At 33.3% G+C, this 22,092-nt stretch overlaps 1 protein-coding gene across 1 annotated transcript in view; it reads left to right on the top strand.

Moving 5' to 3' along the window:
- Window positions 1-5,879: 5,879 nt before the first annotated feature.
- LOC137388454 (uncharacterized) overlaps window positions 5,880-22,092 on the top strand; it is a 48,261-nt gene continuing 32,048 nt past the window's right edge. The window contains exons 1-8 of the mRNA XM_068074940.1: window positions 5,880-6,020; window positions 7,228-7,411; window positions 7,868-8,064; window positions 8,978-9,148; window positions 10,257-10,365; window positions 12,296-12,352; window positions 18,962-19,018; window positions 19,227-19,304. Coding sequence (XP_067931041.1) covers window positions 5,880-6,020; window positions 7,228-7,411; window positions 7,868-8,064; window positions 8,978-9,148; window positions 10,257-10,365; window positions 12,296-12,352; window positions 18,962-19,018; window positions 19,227-19,304 — 994 coding nt within the window. The remainder of the gene's footprint in view (window positions 6,021-7,227; window positions 7,412-7,867; window positions 8,065-8,977; window positions 9,149-10,256; window positions 10,366-12,295; window positions 12,353-18,961; window positions 19,019-19,226; window positions 19,305-22,092) is intronic.

Genomic DNA, 22,092 nt, shown 5'->3' with positions numbered 1-22,092 from the left:
GCTGAAGAATTGTCCAACGAAAGAATAATAAATTATTTCTCCGGAAAACGTGCGGTGTCCGAATACAACGGAGCACCTAACAAAAAAGTCTACGGGTCAGATTGGATGGACACGCCCACCACTATATCGACTAATATAGTCGTGCAGGTGAAGAATGTACAGCAATATTATAAGCGGGTTGTATTGTCGACGATATCAGTCGTATACGCGCAGCCTTTCACCACGACCACATACGCCGACCCGCGCCCACAACTCTATCGACTAATATAGTCGTACAGGTGAGGGATATACTGGACATATTAAGAGCAGATATATTGAAAGCAAGTAGGTGCGCAAAAAAACATTTAAGCATTCTGTAGGCCATTTGGCATGACTGGTTTACAAAAGAAAAGCTATTTAAGTAATGCTTGAGCACACAAAGTAATCACACCTATTTCTTTAGTAGGAGATGAAGCCTAATCTCACTTTTGTCTGGAGCTCAATTATATTGACTGAAACTGAGTAGCGCTTGTAGTTTCATTGTAGTATAACCACATACCTGATCTCACTTGGCTGTGGCAGTCCTCTCTCCATAAAGTTGCTTCACTAATAGGAATCGATGGAGTGATTTCAAGAACTGCATGCAATCAGTTCAGCTGGTGCTTCTAGAATTGTAGCTCTACAAAAAAAGGTATTAAGCAGGTCTAAGGTATTAATTATACTATTATTTTAAATTTTTCCACCTATATTTTTCACTATGAACAACTACACACTAGAATCAACAACTGAACTAGATAATAAAACATACTAGATGCCAATTAAACTGGTCTATCATACATGGGTTAACTTGCTTGACAATTCTTTTTATTCATTATGAAACCTTTCAGAGCGCTTGCAGTTTCTAATCTTATATCATATTTGCTAGTAGTAGGTCTACTGCAGTTATGTTAGCAATATCTTTTCTCATTTGATGTAATAGTAATAAAAAGTAGGCAGACGATGCCACTCTTATTTTGGCTTTAAATGACTAGATAATTTGATGATTACCCTTTAGGGCATCAGCTAACTTTTTTATTGTCAACTTTGCTAACTACTCCCTGTAGTTATTAGTACTCTAAACTGAAGATGTCCTTTATTTAGAGCGGTAACACCACTCTGATATATCTACATGTAGATTAGAGCTCAGCTGAATTTGGTTGTTAGGCTTACAAACAATAATCTAATCTCTTTGACCGACTTGACCAGCAAGCAAGGAATTCTTTGTAATGATAGAGCAAATGGTCAATGTTGACTATGTCTAACGATTTTAAAACAGCTGTGATAAGTTTTGCAACAAAAATAGTCAGACAAAAGGCGCCCATAAACTAATATAAGTCTGTTTAAAATCAATATACAGTTAGCCAAACATATCCTTACCAAACTATAAACCTTATGACTGTGGCAAAAGCAAACTACTTTTGGACAAAGCATATGGAGTATACATTTTTCACTTTCATTTCTAGGATCGATTGTATTTATTTTGGTGTGATTTTATCTCAATTTAGTTTTTACGAGAGACAGCGAGATTAAGCAAATACTTTTATGATGATACAGTGATTATTTGTTGAGTCAAGTTTTAAAGTTTCAACAACATTAAATTGAAGAACTGCAATGTTTTGATATAGCAATTTAGTTCTCGTTGTTTTCTTTCACAAAACTTATTGCCCCAAACGAGAAAATTTATCTAACAAACTTTAAAGAGCAATAAATGGTAGTTTTGGCTTTTTACCTTATCAGCAACAACAGATAATAGAAGCCTTTTCACTCACTATTCTTTCTTCTAGTAAATCTGACTTCATCATTGTAAATGTGTGCGCATAGGCTCCGGACAAATGTGAAACATGTGTGAAATATGTGCGGAATGGTTTTTCGATGTTTGGGGATGGGCCCACCTTATCAGTAACACTAATAATTTTCAACTAAACTCTCCTGTAATAAAATCTTGCCACGAGTAGGCAACTAGTAAATCATTTTGATAAGAACAACAAGGGTAATATAAGGCTAGAATAGGTTGCTAATGCAGCTCTTTTGTTAGATGACATGCAATGCACTGTGAGATGTTGTTAATCAGTGCACATTAATGAATAAAATTGCATTTGTCTATAGCATCAAAAATCCTTTCAAATATGGAAATGGTTTGTTGGACTTAACTGTGATACAATCAGTTTGTAAAGTTCTCTTTACAGAATAAAATAGACTTGAATTTAAACACCAATCTGGTTTAATAGGAAGAGCCGGCTCACATGATTGTTTAATGTATATTGTTAGCACTAATTTAATAAAAGGCCCAAAGAATCTAAACATTTTTTTAAAAGCTGTTTAGTATTTTTGCTCTCCAAAGCAAAAATCTTGTTTTCATTTTTAACTGATCGGATCAGCTGTTATTTATAATAAAACCCATTGGAACTGATAGTAAAGGATTTCCAGAAATGGCTCTGGTCTAAAAATTTTACCGCTGCCTAATTTTGATGCTGATCGGAGTTCCTCAGGGCCTTTGCTAAGCACAAAGCCAAAGTTATCGTCTTTTTCAACTGGTGAGCGGCTTCACAGGACAGTTCAAATTAGTAGTTATTAACTATTAGCAGCTTAAAATAAATAATACAGCTTGCTAAACATGCTTCTAACTCACCCAGTAAGCCCGGATTGGCTGATGGTGTGACATGCAGCTTATTTATGTTCAAAACACACCCTGTAACCCCAACGTGTCTGCCGGAATGAAATGTAGCACATTGTATTTTAAACAATGTGTGTATAATGTGTGTACAATGTATGTATGTATGTATACATACACACATACATACATATGTACATACATACGTACATACGTACATGCGTATGTACGTACGTACATATGTATGTACGTACATACGTACGTACATACAAACGTACATACATACATACATACATACATACATACATACGTACATACCTACATACATACGTACGTACTTACGTACATACATACGTACATATGTACATACATACATACGTACATACATACAAACGTACATACGTATGTACATACATACGTACATATGTACGTACATACGTACGTACATACGTATGTACATACGTACGTACATACGTATGTACGTACATACGTACGTATGTACATACGTACATGCGTACATACGTACATACATACATGCGTACATACATACATACGTACATACAGACATACGTACATACGTACGTACATACATGCATACGTATGTACATACGTGCATACGTACATACGTGCATACGTGCATACGTACATACGTACATACGGACATACGTACATACATAAGTACATATGTACGTATGTACGTGCGTATGTACATACGTACGTACATACGTATGTACATACGTACATACATACGTACGTATGTACATACGCACATACATACGTACATACATATGTACATACATACGTACATACATATGTACATACATACATACATGCAAAAGTACATACGTGCATACATACGTAAGTACATAGGTGCGTACATATGTACAGACATACGTGCGTACCTACATATGTATTTACATCTGCGCATACATTGTACGTACATATGTACATACATACGTAAGTACATAGGCCTACATATGTTTTTACATATGTACATACTTAGTTTGTACGCATGCACATACATACATACGCATGCACATACACATGTACATACATCTATATGTACATACATATGTACATACATATGTATGTACATATGTACGTACAGGCCTACATCTTACGTATGTACATACATACGTATGTACATACACATTTACATACGTACATATGTACAAACATACGTATGTCTGTACCTACATAATATGTACAGATGTATATACCTACGTTCATAGATATGTACGTATGTACGTACATACAAACATACATGCATACATACATACATATGTACATCTGTACATACATATGCGTGTACCTACATACCTATGTACATACCTACGTACATACCTATGTATATACCTATGTACATACGTATGAAAATATGTACTCACGCACATATATACATTTATACGAACACGCAATATAATAGCTTTAATATCGTAACTTTTGAACTGTGTGAGAAGACCATGAGGACCTATTTCTTAGGAGCCTCACAATAAGTTAAGTAGAAAGCGGTTTTGCTGCAGCAAGATTAAATAAGAAGGAAGTAAGGAAGAATTTGTCCCAGTTCTATCAATGTAGCTCATTAACCAGAACCAATTAGTGTTGAGTTTACTTGAAAGGGTGAACCCAGTTGAGGTGATTAACACGATTGCATAAAACAAACTAGACTATAATAGTTAAAAATAAACTTACACAATTTTATTGTGATTTTTATCAAATGTATCATTCTTTTTATGTAATTTGTGACTGTTTTTGATATTTCAGCTGATATGATTGCCACAATGTTGTAATATTAATCTTCACCGAACTTGATAACATTCAAAATGCCCATAAGAAAATAATGTCACCAGTTGTCGTCATGTAGACGGTTTATATCAGCTATTGTGCTCAAGTTGAAGCTTTATGGGTCTCTATTCTATCAGTCTCTTTGTAAATAAAGACATCATATTAACACTTTCAATATTATCAGAACTTTTTAATCGTGATCAATTTTTACTAATGTTATTCTAGGAATATCAAGAAAATCAGATCATTTCAAGTGTAAAAGTTTTAGAATATACTAATACATTCTGATAAGGTTCACAACAAATCCTGTGCAAGTTTATCTGTACAATTTAAATGATGAACTAAAAGCAAGGAGTTGCATCGAGTTCAATACCAAATATTTTCAATCTTTTGATGCTTTTGGGTTAAAATGATGAAGCTAATTGGAAATTTCATACGAAAAAAGTTAATCAATAAATTGGCCGGAGACTTCAATTATTGCAAAAATATTAGTGACCATAGAGCTCTTTTTGGTTTGCATCTGTAAAATTCCGTAACTTTACTTTATCAAAACCCAAACTTACAAACTAATGCAGCGAGGGTTGGTAGGGTAATTATTTCCACCTTGATTATTATTATAGAAAAAATGGCAGAAACAATGAAAAATGAAAGAAAAATGTCGGCAGACTGATTTTTGCGGAGCAGACGTGCCTCTTTGTCTGCGGTCAAAATTTGTCTTGGGAGAAATTGGACTCAAAGTCCAGAGGCTAACCATTACGCATAAAACCATACTACTATTATATTAATACGCTCAAAGAAAACACACACAACATTTCATATATATTATTAGTTAACTATCAAATAACTATTATTTTAATTAAATAATCATTATAAAACTTCACGTATTATTACGAGTAGTTATTATTGTTTTTAATTAGGTAAATATTTTATTAATTATTAAATGAAGTTTCTCCCTTGACAGCTGGTCTGAAGATAAAAAATATTTTGATCCTTGAGTATTTCTATGTTTTCATTTTGTCCGCAAAGGATTTTTGCTCAGTAACCTAAACATTCATACAAAGATCTGCATTAAAAAGTGAAAGAGGGCCACTGCCAGTCTGCGCAAAAATTATTCCATTCTGCTTAGCAAATAAATTCTGTTACTGAAAGATAATGCTGCAAGTCAGAGTTCAGGACTAATTGTTTAATGCAAGTTTATTGCAGACAATGTCAAATTAAAACAGCTTTTAAAAAAATATTTTAGCAGCGTGCAAACAACACAGGGCACTCTTAAACAAAGCTGTAGGTCATTAGAATGTTTAGCTTGTTTAATAAGTTTTTGGAAAGAAAAAGATTTGTATAGCCTAAAATTGGCTTTCCCGAAAAAATTCAACAACTATAAAAGAAATGCTTGAAATTAGAATGCCAGATGAATTTTTGCTAAACTGGGTCTTGTTACGCTGTTTGTAGTGAAGAGTTTGACATTATGGCAGAGCCTCTACCATTGCATCCAACTCACAGACCTAAAACTGACTGTGATGTGTGTGTTGAGAAAGGGGAGACGGCACAACCTGCAGTTGTCTACTGCGCAGACTGCTCAAAGAAGTACTGTGAGACTCATCAAAAGGTACTTTGAAGCATCAATATTTATGGTAATAGCTTATGGCTGTTCACTAGTATAGGTTTTTATATATACTAATCAATCTTAACAGCATCTATCATAATTGTCTTGATTGTTGAAGTTTTTGTTAAAACTACGTTTTGGTTCCCTGTGTTGCTAATTCAAGCATTCAAAGCAGCAAAATAAGATTTTAGCAATGGTTATAGTATTGAAGCATAGTCCTTAGCAGTAATTATCTTCATGTCCAACTTTTGGCTTCAAGACTTATGGTAACATTAAACCCCTTTAGAAAACCCTAAAGGTAATTATTTAAAACTTTGCATATATAACTAATTGAATCAGGCTTCGATAAAACAGGCATAGTAAAAGATCGCATTAAAATAAAAGTGTAAACTTATTTACAAAATAGTATTAACAGGCTCACCTTTTTTTACAGGCTGAGAACCTACAGTTTATTGACTCGGAATTATTTCAATGATACACCATCGCAACCACTTTTTACTTGAACAAGGTCAAGGTGTATCAATCATTCAGTCTTTTATATTTGTCCTGTAATGTAGAATAAAACTGATATGAACGAAAGTTTAACTGCAAATTTTTATAACTTCATTTCCGCTCTTTAATTAAAATTTTTTTTCAAATATTAAAATACAGCCAGTAAAGCTATATTGTTAGGATAAAAAATTTATTAAAAGTAGATGTTTCTAAAGGTTTTTTTTCTTTAACAGTCTATTGCAGTTGTATATCTAGACAATGACTTCATTTAGATTGAGTTTACCAGTCAACTTTCTTACAACATTTTTTCTTTCACCAGAGTTATTCTAGTTAGTTGGTACTATAAAAAGCTATAGCCTGACCACTTGGTTCTTATGGCACTTTTCATACTTATAATACTTACAATACTCACAGTACTTGCAATACTCGCAATAATCTCGACACCCGCAATACTTACGATACTTACGATACCTACAATACTCACGATGCTCACTATGATCACGATACTCACGATGCTCACTATGATCACGATACTCACGATGCTTATGATGCCTACAATGCTCGCAATATTTTTGATTTGACAAACTAATTCTGTCTTAAATATTTCTTTTTTTTAATATTTGTAATGTGGCCAGAACTGTCAGTCACTGCGCTATATCCTTGAGTCAGCCACTCAATGCTCTAAAACTAAAATACTCAGTGATTATGTATTTTGCAGTTACATGACTATCTACATGTAAACCATGTAGCATTGACTATCACCAAGAATTTTAAAGAACATGCCCGGTTAGAAAAAAGAAACTGTGCCGAACACCCAAATCATGCATACAGTTTAGGCTGCTCTGTGTGTCTGCGAGTGTTTTGTCTCCATTGTATTTCTCCAGGAAACACTTGTAATGAAGGTGAGCTGAGGTGCATACACAATGATGTGACTATAACATGTAGCTGCCAATATGGGCTTTATGTATGAGTAGAAAAACTTACTTTGTTACATATCACTTCAACTTGGAATGCTTTTAATTACGGTTTGGTGATGAAGTTCTCGTTGGGATTGAAAATGAAATTCTCTATAAATTTTCTGTTCTAATAAAGTAAAACATTGTGTATTTAAGATTCATATTTCAGAATTACCAGTAATATAATTTTTTAAAGATAACAATTTCTGCAAGATATTAAGCATTGTAACATTAATGGTGTAAATGCTTTTATGCAGATTAGTTTACAGCGACCTTTAACACTCTGAAAGACTCTCACAACTTTTAGTGCACATGGAGCATTGAAAAGTTTAAATTATGCTCATTTTGAAAAACGGTCTCCATCAGATTAAGTAATGATTTAATCAAAACTCATGATTACAGGAAGACCTCATGAGTTGCTCAACTTAAACGAGCTGGTGTCTAAACTATCTTCCGACATAAAAAGGCTTAGTAAAACAGTGAGTGAAAAAGAACAGAAGCTTTCTGCACTGCTTAAGAAAGCAAACAAAGATATATCTGAATTTGAAAAGAATACACAGGAACTGCTAAAAAAGCTTTACCAGACTCGTGATGACCAGGTTTGCAAATTGTTGTATTGTATTAAAAGTTACAATAAGTTGTTATTTATAAATTTATTCGAAGCAAAAATGCAAATTGGATGCGTTCAGGGTAATTAAATATTAGTCTTTTGGAATCAGAGAGTTTATTACATGTATTTTGTTTAAAACAAGCAAACTTTTTCAGAAAAAAATGACAACAGATTTAGGTCTTTGACATTTTGAACTTTATTTTCATTCAGTTAAAAATTTACTTCTCAGTAAATTGGGTTACTAATTACAACTGGCTAAACTGTTGAATAAACATGATGAAAGACTAATTATGAGTAAGATTGAGACTGGATATCAAATAAACTTGGTATTTTCATACTAAAATTGTTTGGTCAGTGCTAAAGGAACATGTTAAAACCATGATTCCTGTAGTTTATTAATATTTACATATTACTAAAACTCTTTAAAGCTTCGGAATTGATCCGTGTTCATCATGACCCCAGAACTCTAGCAAAAAACTGAAAGATCACTCCCATCTTTTTCAAAGCCGCAGTCTTTGGTAATTAGGTATTTAACACCTTGGCATGTTAAAACGGTTCTGAAATGCAGAGTAATTTTAGTAAGTTAGTTGATGATTTGGTAATCAATAGTTTTGGCTAAGTTAAAAAAGCAATTATGATAAAGCAAAAATCTTATTGTTGAAATAAAATAAGTTTGACGGATAACAATATTATTTTGCTTTTTACACAGACTGTAAAGCAAGATAATTTATGAATGCTAATATTCAGGTGGAATAACATTTTTATGATATTGGTATTAGTGAAGGTTTTTCAAATAATTAAGTGTTTTATGCTTTTATTGGTATTTAATAGAAAATACTTAAGCTATAATAACAAATAACCTGAGAAGAGTCATATTACCCATAGATCAATGTTACCCATAGATCAATGCTATTCGAGCTAAATACAAACAACTGGAACAAGAACTAGTTGAGGCACGAAGAACAACTCAAAACCAGATGACAGCTTTTGCAGAGAAAGAAGTTGGGGAGGCACTGGCTAACCTTAGTAGGCAGAGAGCTGATATAGAGAACAAAGTTAAAAACAGCCATCAGGTGAGTGCTTACAAGTTTGTTCTCTGTAAAATACTCAGCTCAAGTTTCAATTTTTACACAGCATTTCAAACTTTCAACTTTTTCACATTATCAATTTAGGTGAATTAGGTTTATCATTTTGAACCCTCTAGTAAACTTAATGAGCTTTTATGGCCTTGTAAGAGTTTACTAAATGGATAATTGGGTACATCTAGTAGATAATTTGACTGCCACTGGGCTGCAACTGTAATTTTCCAATAGTATGTTATAACATGAGTTTTAACTTGTTCTATACGTTTTCGACACATGTTTGTCAGACGTCAATTAAGAATTTTCATGGCAGCGCTAAGAATTACAATTGTGTGCACCTAAAATGTTTATCAATGCTTTGTTACGAAAATGAGCTCAAATTGAGTGGGTCAAATTTATTACAAACGATAATTCAAATGTTTTAATTACTGACTAAAAACTTTTTTTAACGAGAAAACTGGCAAAAATTGTTAATCTTTGGTGAAATTGCGTTTAATTCAAAGCAGACTGTAAAATATTTTAAGTATTCTGCAGGAAAAAAATTAAATTGCTTAAGGTGCTTTGAAGACTATGCATGGCAAGCACAAGCCTAAGATATTTGTAGGTGTTTCCTCTAAATTTCTTCTAGTGTTTGAGGTAAAAAGTTAGCTTTCCTCAATCGTTAAAATGTTTATTCTGATGATCTGTTTCTTGATATTTAAAATTTTTAAGGTTTCATTCTATTAAAATTCTTTCTATTACTGCAAAAAATATTTTGAGAGCAATTCATTTAAGTGCTTGTGTATAAACCAATTCTAAAGATCTTACAAAGACCCTTTATTTCTCCACTTGGCAGCTGCTGCTTTTTCGAGTAATGAGATAATACATGTACATTCTAATGAATTTATTGATACTGCGGAAAGCCTGCAATGAGAGCACAACTTTCTGCTTTAAAGCTTTGTAGTGCCCTGCTCTTCCTTAAATGTGCTATCTAGAATTTTAAAATTGATTTTCAATTTTTGGCTTCTCCCACCTTTTTACGGAAATTGTCCGACCTCTCCAGTGCCAGTAACACAGTATTTTAAATTTAAACATGGCTTGCATGCATTCATGATTTTAGGTTGATATAGTAAGAGCATATAATAATGTGCAGGCAGAAATGAATGCTGTGGCTGGAGGTCGACTTCCGATGTTAAGTCTGAACTCTGTGAAATCTCTGGAAGTGAAAGGTATGAATATTTTTCAAAGCCGTTTTCATAGTTGTGCATAGCATGATCTTTTGTAATCATTAATGTCAAACTTATTGGTCTAAATAGAAATTTGATTTGTAGAAACATCTGGGTGAATAAAAATACTTTTGCAACAGCTGTTTAAAATCTATTCAAGAGCGTAAATGAACCTTGTATCTATTTATATTTACACTTGATATTTTCCTATCAACAGTTCAGTCACGAAACAATGTTAGCCTAATGCAGTAGTAACTAGTAACTAGTAATGCAATGTGAACCTTAGACACAACATCAGATAAGCTGATACAATTTATTTTTAACTTACTGTAGCTCCATAAGCAAGTGTGCATTTAGAATCTAAGGAACTTGTCTACAAGCTTATATATTGCTTGTAACTTTCCTACAAAGATCATATACATGTAACTTAAGCTGCAATTGTTTGAGCAAACGAATAATTGTTTTGTTGTTGTAAATTTGCAAAGATATTTGGAATAATTATATTATTAATGTTGTATAATGTTTCATCTTAGTCACTAATATCTTTGCTACAGTTTGCAGAAAAACTGGCCTTTTATGCGCAATTATAAGATAAGTTATGGGCCTTGATCCTCCCAAAGTTGAGTTTAGATAATGGGAATGATGTTATCAAATGGCTTCAAATCTGCAAACTTATAAATCATATGAAAATATTTTAATAAACACAGTAAAAATATATTCATAAACATGGGAGATGAACAAACGATATTTATAAAATTGCGTAAGCCCAAGTAACCAATTTTGAACTAAAAATTTAGGATCATCAGCTGGTCTGTTTGCTTTTCTATAGTTGCTTTTGTTTTGACTCATTTTAGCGTCTTTTGAATGATCAACATTTTTCAAGTGTTTTCTAATCTGAAGTCTTATTTTACTCTACTGAAATTAGAAATATTAGCATCCGAACATTTTTTTACCTAGAAAAATTTGTTAGACGTAACCATTTTTTTCATACTTTCCAGGTTAAGAAAAAAAAGTTTGTGTAAATCTTTGCGTAAAACCATAAGTAAAACTCGTGCGTAAAATATTAGCCTAACTAGTGATACAGGTTCTAGCATAATTAATTAAGCCAAACATTAGTTTTTAGAATGTACATTAAAAATAAATGAAATAATTTGAAAAGATCAATCAAAATGTTAAACCACCAGGGCGAATCTCAAACTGATGTCGTTTGCTTGCATATGAAAATGATTACTTAAGCAGCTAGCAACATCAATTATCTTAAGTGAGCCAATTTTTCTTCAAAATCTTAGGTAAATAGTGTCAATTATAACTCTAAAGGTAAGGCCACACGTATCTAATTTTCAAATTTCTAATTTCTAATTTTAACTAATCTGGGAAATTCCATTCGTACGAAATTTCTGACCTGCCACACGGAGTTTCCCCACCACGGATTCGTACGAAACTAACTTTCAACTAGCCAAACAGAACACGGTGATAAATTGAAGCCGATTCCGTTTCAATCATTTGCTTCAGACGTAGAAGAAAACGACCTTCAACATTCAACTAACCTTTTCAACCGACTAATCAAACAACGATTCGTAGGAATTTCTCACGTTTCGTCCAATTCAGGATTCGTTCATCGTGCGCAACCAACGATGGACGAATTCGTTCAAATGTCAATTCGTACGAATCGTTTCGTCCAAATTTTGCCGATTTCGTGAGAATTTTGTCTCGTGTTGCCCTACCTTAACAATACTTCCTGTACTTGCAAGAATTTTTAGCGTACCCTCGACTGCCATATACTATTTTTTCTCTAGTGCGCCTTTCTGAGTTAAAGCACTGCACGTACATGTATCTGGTATGGTTGATGTAGTTTCAGTGCATCTGGTTAGAGAACAAACTTTTGTATAGCAATATGGTCATGTATATTAATGTTTTTCCATGACAATTTTAGGCACCGAAATACCTGAACAGCAAACAAGCAACTCATCTCCCTCCTATCCCAATACTGGTAGGCTTTGATCTATGCAGTCACAAGGACCGCCTTCATTAAAAATAGGCAGCATTAGAGATAATTTTAAGGCTTTAAAAAAACTTCAATTTTAACTTTAATTAACAATTAACTTTTCAATTTTCAGCTATTTCGCACTACTGACTGTCTAAAAATCGATTTAATTAGGCCGTTAAATGTGAAACTTCGCTTGTGGATTTTCAACTCTTAGCTTATTATAACTTCAATCAATCAAGCCAATTCAATGTTCTCAAGTAAAAAATCAATTATTTATTAGTTTTTACTGCGAACCAACTTATGAAAATCTATCAAAATAACAATAAACCATAATCACAAACCTAACTACACACATTACATAAGCTTCTTGACTGTTTCTATAGCTAATATTAACAATTCAATACTAAAAAAATTGTGTTGACATATTTTCTCAGAGCTTTATTTTAAACTTTTCTTAAAGGAACAATAGGTTTTGCATTAAAATCATTGAATTTGACAAACAAAAAACATGCTTAATATCTTTTCTGTGAGAGAAAAATTAGTTGCAAAAAACATTTTTATTACAGTTTGACCCAAACTCTTTAATAGGAAAAATATTATTTATTAATATTATTAATATATTTATTTATTATTTTATTTAGACCTAATATTGAAAATTTCACTAGCAAAATTAGGTTTAGTTCTTTGTTCTTTGGTTGCATGTTTTCATTTCATCTATTCTAAACCGAAAGCAAAACAATGGAGAACTGGAAATATAATATTAAGGAAAAAATTGATGCATTTTGCTTTGAGTTGTTTTGCTTATTGAAAATAAATAATTGAGTCAAGTGTCTATAGTGGTAATAAAGAGCTGATTTTATCAATAGTAGTAGTGGGAAGTTGCAACTCATTTAAACGCTACTTTTAATTAAGAATACTAGAGAATTAATGCAATTGAGTTTATTTGTAAGTTGAGTCTTAGGGTTTGTTTTAGTAGGCTTGTTAACTTGAATGTCCATCTCTAGTTTAGGCTAAAAGCAAAGTGTTTTAAAACTTACTTTTTAGTATAATCTGTACTCTTCCTTTGTAATTTCAAACTTTATTTTCAATTTTTTTCATCTGTTTTTTACAAGTGTGCCGAAAATTCTTTGAACTGTTAAAAATGTATTTTCTTGCCCTTCAATAACTTGTTTCTTTGTTTTTAAACATGAGTTACCCTTAATATAATCAAGGCAGGTCTACAGAAAATTTGTTTTCTCAATGTTCATCTTGCAGAAGAAAATGTAATACTGGTAGACATAAAGGTAACCTGATATCTTAGTAATGAGTATAAAACTGTAACAATAAAAATATTATTAGCGGAGTAACTGCTTTCCAAAAAACAAAGTCAATGGCAAAATGGATATTTTGCTTTTCAACCCGATCAATTGTAATTGGCAAAACTTGTAACGAAGAGAATATAATCAAAGTAAGGAGCATATTAATCATAATCTCATCTTTAAATTTTAATCTAGAAACATCTTGACAGCTAGACTATTTCAAACACACAAAAATCACAATTGTTAAACAAATACCAATAATTTCTGATTAAATCTGCTAAAATTTTGTATAAAGTAATCTTTAAGAATCTTTATTGCAGACTATGCAGTCATTGGATATCCTCTGCTAAATACAGCCAAAAGGTTTTAATTCAATTTTTTTTTTGCATAAAGGGTTAACTTATTGTACTAAAACTGCCACATGTACAATTTTGAAAAGCTTTCATATGTGCAATATAAAATATTTTACACCTGCAACAACAAAAATGTATTTGCTTGTTTTTATTAAACTAAAGTTGTCAGCCAAATAATATATGATATACTTGATGTGATATATATGTTAATGCACAGTTTTTATGATAATAATGCATCCTAAGTCGGTACAACACGCATACAACGAATGCGCAATGGACATACAAAGCACTTTCAATGCACAAACATTGTGGACACAATGTGCATACACTATCATCACAACACACATACAATGGTCAATAGAAAATAAACAAAATACTTTGTGTAGTGCTTTAGACATGTTTTATTAACAGACTATAAATATAAATAGAACATTGAATAATAGTATAATAATACTACTATTATTATTATAACACATTAATATTATTAATAATATTAATGTGTTAACAGTGTCACATTGTGGCGCATGCATTGTTAATTACTTGTGTCGGCGTTGTATCTAAAATGTTTGTGCGTTGCAAGTACCTTGTATTTCCGTTGCGCATGCGTTGTATGCGCGTTGTATTGACCTAGGATGCACTGTTACCGTTTTTATTGCAAAAGAACAAGAGTTCAAAAAACTAGCTCAACTCAACTTAATAGAAATGAACATTAACTAATTTTCATTGTGCCTAACGTAATGCATAGCGTCAAGCCTGACCATGTATAATGGAAAAGCGAGAAACAAAAGATGTCACATATACTATTGTGAAAGGCTTTCATTTTTACAATATAATGCAAATTACAACTATAATAAAAAGGCTATATAGTTTCACTTTCATTGATTTAACCTGTATAACAAAAAAGATACCAACTTTTAATGCATATATTAAACTTCTTTCAACATCTTATGTACTATATAGTCTTGGAGAAATCCTCAATGTGTATTTTCAATAGATAATTATATATATCTCAAAAGCGTCTGATAGGCATAATCTCTAATAGACCTTCACTGACTCCATCTCAGTACCTGATTGTCTAGCTTTTGTGTTGTTTGTTAAGGAACTTTACAAGTATAAAATCTTTTTGACAACGAATTCAAAATTTTTACTCAAACAATTAGAAAGTAAAAATAGATTATCACTATAAAATCAACGTTTTGAAAACCCGTCTACCAATATTACCATTTTATACTACCATTACTACCATTTTATACTGCATTTGATCAAAAAACTGTTGATTACAGATTTCCGACACATCAAAACAATATACAAATAGACCAAGTTTAAACTTCATCTTGAAAAACATTTAAAAGAAATTTTAGGGCAACTTGTAAAGCTTAAATTAAACAAACCTATTTTGATTTTGATGAAATACGCCAAATATTTTAAATAACCAGCCAAATTAAGCCAATTTCTGTAGGCTCATTTCCTTGACTAGCTGCCATGCCAGTGCAAATGTAGGCTTCATCCTACCTTAAGAAACTGGGCTTCAATTTAATTTGTTTTTCAGTTTACTGATATTGCAACTATATCATAATGTTTTGTAAAATGTTGTATGTCTACTAATTGTTAAAATAAAAATATACGCATATGTACACAAATATATACGTATGTACAAAATATATCGTAAGACCTCTAATTGAACGCCACTTCTATTTGAACGTCATCTCAAATTGATCGCCACCCTGAGAATTGAATTGAAAAGTAGACCGGCAGTCTCCACTTGAATGCCTACTCCATTTGACCGCCACTTGGGCATTATTTGATCTTTACGAGCTCATACTATCAACTGATCAGTGAAAAAATGTCCACAAAATTGTATTAATAATAATGAATCGTATATTTCAATAACAATAGGTTTTCTCTTCGTCCAACTCTAATTCTTTTCCTCTTTTTTGTTAAAAATTTTAGAGCAATATCATAGAAATAATCATAACAGTCTCAGGCTAATGGTAGTACTCTGTTTAGTGCGGTCTTTCTGCCTCAAAGTAGTCTACATAATTAGATAACAAACGGTTTTAATTTACGATAGTAGATGGAAGATTTAAAGCAATGCCATAAAAATAACTACTAACCATCTCAGGCTAATAGTAGATTTTTAGTTTAACGCGATCTTAACACTTCGACGGACATGCATATAAAAACCTGTTTGCAAGTTTTGGACCAAAGGTTAAGTTTATTGCTAACGAAACTTTTACGCATTGCTTTAGTGATAAATGCAGCGAGTGAAAGTTGTGCTTTGCCAAAAAATTGTTTGGACACTGATATCAACTAGTTCAGCAGTGCAGAAGAAGAGGTGAGGCCAGAATATATTGTTGATTGCATTAGAAAACGAAAGAATGTTTGTTCCACCGAAAGCAACAATCAGAACGCAGCGATGCGAACAAGCAATGGAAATATTTTTTGGTTATAAAAACCTTATTTTCGATTTCTGCATGTAATATAAGTATGGTTAGTTTATCTCACTTTTTCATGAATATATATTTGTATCATTCAAAATATTATTGTTGAATACTTTATAAAAATGCAGATTTATGGCATGTTATTTCATAGCATCTTAGGGCCACTTACAACGTATCGATGCTCATAACTTCATTTCTATTGCATATAAAAAGCTAGTTTTGGCTGCAAACTGTTGCAAAGATATCAGTGGGTGCAAAGAATTTTCTATCAACATTTTTTAATCTAGATATAAAATATGTCTTCAAATTTAGAATGAAATATAATTCGAAAATGCCAACAAAATGCAAAAAAGGTCACAGGCTACAATATCATCGCAGTTCAATTGCAAGCAATAGATATCAACTGTTACAGATATTATTCAGTTTTTTGATGAACATTTATTTAGAGATGTTTGACAGGTTAAACGTAAGTTAGCAGATTTATTGCATTCAAAATGTTTAATATCGGTCCACCAGAAAAAAAGAGGGCAGAATATTGGCGACCTTTGCTTCGCCCGTAGTTGGGGGAAATTTATTTTCCGAAAATTCTGCCGAGCTAGTTAAAAAATAGACCACCAGTCTTTATTTGAAAGCCGCCTCCAATTGACTGCCACTATAGAGTAAAGGTCAAAAAATAAAGTGCCATGGCGTTCAAATAGAGGTTTTACAGCATGTATATGTGTGCGGGTACGCACACACACTTACCTGCACACATAAACATATATTGTTAGCATTTAGGAATATAATTGATCTTAGGATGTACAATGAAATTACATCAAAAGCTCATAAGATTATTTGCAGCCTGTTTGGTTTTTAATGAGAACACAGTAGGAGCAAGAAGGAATTAATTACAAGTTTTTACTGACCAACATTCAAAGGCTATAAAGAACACTTTGCTATAGTCTGTTTACAATTAAAAAATATCAATAATATAACCGTACATATAACATTATCTTATTAAAATTATACTTAGCAAATGAATCCCACATACCTATATTGAATTAACAGCTATAAAATTACTATACTGTTTGAAATATTTTAGAGTTTTCCAAAGACGCATACACAGTTGAATAACACGCATACATATACACATATACACATATGCATATAACACACTTAACCCCATCAACACACAAGGCACACCAACACACGCCAACGTATGCCAACCCACACCAATATGCACCAAAACACCTCAACACACGCCAACACACGCCAACAAAAGCCAACATACACCGAAACAAGCTGACACACACCAACACACGCTAATACACGCCAACACAGGACAACACACACCAAACATGACAACACACACCAACACACACAAACACACGCCAACACACGACAACACACACCAACACACACTAGAGACATCATACACACCACTCACACCACACGCTCCATACACTCCATACATACCATGCACACCAAAAACCCTACAAACACTGCACACCACACTACACATCACACACACCAAACACATACTACACACATGCACACATCAAACACCAAAAACCCACACACCAAACACATACCACACACATGCACACACACACAAACACCAAAAACCCACACACCAAACACATACCACACACATGCACACACACGCAAACGCACAAGCACACGCACGCGCACACACACCACATACACACACACACTCTACACACACACCACAGACATGCACAGAGATGCACACATCACACACACGCATGCACACATGCGCACACACACTATCCACCACCCTGCACGCCTTACACTACACACACATACATGCACCTAGTTTTAAAAAAACTTTTGGAATAGCATCATATCTATTGAGCAAATTCTCACCTTCAATTCATGACTCAAAATGATACCTAAAATTTTACTTAGTACAATATAATTGTCTATTGGTATCACAATAATATATCACATAATAACAAAGGGAAGGTTTCAATGTTTCCTGCATTATTTTCCCAGTAAAATGGTTATTGTGATGAAGCAAATGAAGCAAAATATTTAGAAATGGTTAAAAAAAGCAAATCTTTGGTCTAAGGCCTTGCCTAGGCTTGAATTATTAGTTTACACTTTTTCTTAGAAAGAGCATTTATAAACAGAGTTATTTGGATGCTGGTGTACAAGCTGTCCAGGTTTACTAAAAAAGCTGCCCAATGCAAGATAACTGGTCATCCGGGTTCAAAGGTTTAAACGAGGAACCTATTACAATTTAAATATATCAGTTTTATCTCAAAATCCATTGCACATAGTGATAATTATATCTTAAACATTACTTGCTGCATTTGTGAAGTATTTTTTAGCAAAGTAATCAACCACATACTAATGTATCTTTAGTGTGATTTTTTGGGTTCAAGCATTGCATAGATCTATAAGGTTGTTACAGCAAAAAGGTTGCTGTATATTCTAAATGTATTTGGTTACAGAGTAGGTTTCTGCGTATGAAAAAGGATCGTCATGCTTTTATTCTTTTTTCATTTACAATTTTAGTCAGTGAAGTACCTTGGCAGAACACAACCAACGCAGTTATGTCCCGACACAATGGGGGTAAATGATGACTTATGCTACATTGAAAATAGATAAAGCTAAAGCGATGTGTTGTAAGACTTACAGTTTTGTATTATTAGCCATCTTTTTTTGCACTTTCAATAAGGGTCCACCTGAAAAGCTCATTTTAAACAAACATCAGCCTCTTATGGTACCCTTAAAATATTGTTTTGTACTGCTTTTCAACGTAGTCTTTTTCTCTTTTTAGGTAACATGATGTATATTGGTAACCAAAACAGAGGAAATCAACGTACTCACTGTAGAACCTTTATACAACCTGGTTGTGGTAAGCTTATATAAAATACTTTATTACCTGCAACCAGAATTTTTGCCCATAGTGATAAAGCGGTAACAAAAATGCCACTTATTGGATCAAAGTTTGTTCATAGACTGAGGAAATAAATAAAAAACAACTTTTCAACATGTATCCCAAATTTAGTTGCAAGAACCTTTGCGTAAATTCTTTGTAAAGCCAAATTTTTTGTACATTGCATACTTAAATTTAACGCTTCCTTCTTTGTAGTAATTTTTTTGAAATCTTTTATTTTTTCTTACTTATTTATTTAAATAGGAAACAAGTTAGTCATACAAATTTTTACACCATTATTCTAAAATTCTACAACCACAGGTTTGATGAACCATCTGCTACACCGACTTCCATCGAAATATACTTGTACATACCAGGATTTATATTAAATCAATATACGATGATGAAATTTGCCCATAAGTACCAGTTCGCTTTGCTTATGATTCATTTGAATATACTTAATAAAAGCAGTATGAAGTGCTTAAACCTAAGAAGGCTTAATTGAAAGTTGAATTTACCATGTAAGCAAGTAGTTACAGTATATTCTCGACGACCTCAGTTAGATGGCAAGCTTCAAGACAAATATGGGATTGCCATGCTTTTGAATGTTTTTCTTTCACATTTTCAGTCCCAACCGTGTCTTCAACGCGAGTTAGAAGTGCTCGACCATCCTCCGTGACTCATTTCTCCTTCACCTCAGAACCAAACTTTGGTAGGTAACAACATATTCAACTGTCAAAGCCAGCTGCCTTTAACATCAGTAATGCAGAAATAACTTAACTTTGCTTCTTTTAAACTTGATACGCTCACAAATATTATAAATTCTGTACATTTTTTTCTGGGGTAAGTTAGAAAAATGATAGCTAACACCATACAAATCTTCTAATTGTATTACAATGTGCTATAATTTTTATTCCATAAACCTGTATTAGAAAGTAGGTATGCATGTGAAATGACTCAATTTAATGTTTTCCTATGACTAATATCAAACTGTTAATTTTAAAAATTAAAGGCTATTAACTTTCCCTCATAGACACTAATTAATGGTGGTTATGAGGATAAAATTACCGTAATACATATTTTCTATAGACCCACTTTAAATGATGGTTAAAAAATGTAGTTTTCCAAAAGTGGCAATAAGAAAAAAATCAAATGTATTAAATGCAAATAAATGAATAAATATTTCCCCAGACCAAACACGAGTGAAGCGAGTCTTTGGGAGCTTTATGATAGATGCATATGTAAACCCAACTCTCTTAAAGTATCCATCAACGGCATATTCAAACCCTTGTTTCGAATTCCCACCAAAACATTTAACCATTTTTCTGTGGAGTGGTTTAGGTATAACAATGATACAAAACACATGTAAACCTATTTAAATATGTCACCAAGTCTTTGAAAAGTGTCAACAATATCCTAAAACTTACCCATCTGATCAAATAATACCTAACTAGAAAGATTAATTTGGCCTAAAATTGCCATTAAAACCTGGCAAGCCTTTTTAATCATAATTAAGACTGGCCAGCAAAACGCCATAAAGCTGTGCGACAAATAGTACAACTATAAAGTCGTGCGCATTTCATAAGAAAAACATGCAATTTCACCCGTCTATGGCATTGTCCTATTGCCAAAGGTTTCTGTAATAAACGTAGGCCGTTTGAGACGTAGACCAATTTACAGGTACGAAAATATGGCGCACAGTTTATCAGCCTATGTTTTTTGTGTCCTATTACCAACGGTCTCATTAAATTATTTAGAATAGTAGCCAAATTTCTTTACATTTTATGTACAAGCCAAGGTCGAACTACAATGCCCCTTCATGACAAGAAGATTTTTTTATTTTGCTCCAGTTTGCAGAAAACTTCCAGACACATGTGAATGCTAATGCTGGCTTTCTGTTACATATCGCTGTCAAAACCATTCTACATTTAACACAACCAACTTTCAAACTGTGTATGTTACACAGCAGCTTGCCATTTTACTTCTAATATTGCATTTCTCCTATTGCAGGGGAGAGATGTAAATATATAATCTTTTCCTATCCTTTTTGTGGATTGTTGTACATAATAACACCCAGTACATTACAGCTACCATTGCAGCTACTATTGCAGTTCTCCTATTGCACTGCAGTGCTATTTGACTGCTAATATTGCATCTTTCAACCAGCAGCACCCTTTCTTTTTTCCATTACTAGCTGCATTACCCGCCTACAGGCACAGATTCACGCGTAGCAAAAGGTTTATTGAGAGTTGTCTTTCATACTGTAAAACAACTCCAAATATGCAGTCTACTGAAATTGTTGGCTGACCAGCCTTTATCCACCAAGAAGTTGAAAATCGCCTTGAAATCAATCACTTCACACTCACAATCAATCGCTTTGCAATCAATCAGCCCGCACCCGCCTCGCAATCAATCGCCTTGCACTCTCCTCACAATCAATCGCCTCGCAATCAATTGACTCGCACTTGCCTTGCAATCACCTCCCACTCGCCTCGCAATCAATCGCCTCGCACTCGTCTTGCAATCAATCACCTCGCACTCACCTTGCCATCAATCACCTTGCACTCGCAACCAATCGTTGCGCAACCAATCGCTTCGCACTCGCAATCAATCGCTTAGCACTCAATCGCTTTGCAATCAATCGCCTCGCACTCGCCAACTCATTCATCTGGAAAGCTGCGCCTGGAGACTCTCGCTGTACTCAGGGCGAAAAAGGTCTCCGGCGCATCCCCAAGTGACGCCACAGCCCCAAGCCTAGCTGCGCTAC

Source organism: Watersipora subatra, chromosome 2, assembly GCF_963576615.1.
Source record: "Watersipora subatra chromosome 2, tzWatSuba1.1, whole genome shotgun sequence".
Classification (NCBI taxonomy): domain Eukaryota; kingdom Metazoa; phylum Bryozoa; class Gymnolaemata; order Cheilostomatida; family Watersiporidae; genus Watersipora; species Watersipora subatra.
This window is presented reverse-complemented; position numbering and strand designations above follow the sequence as displayed.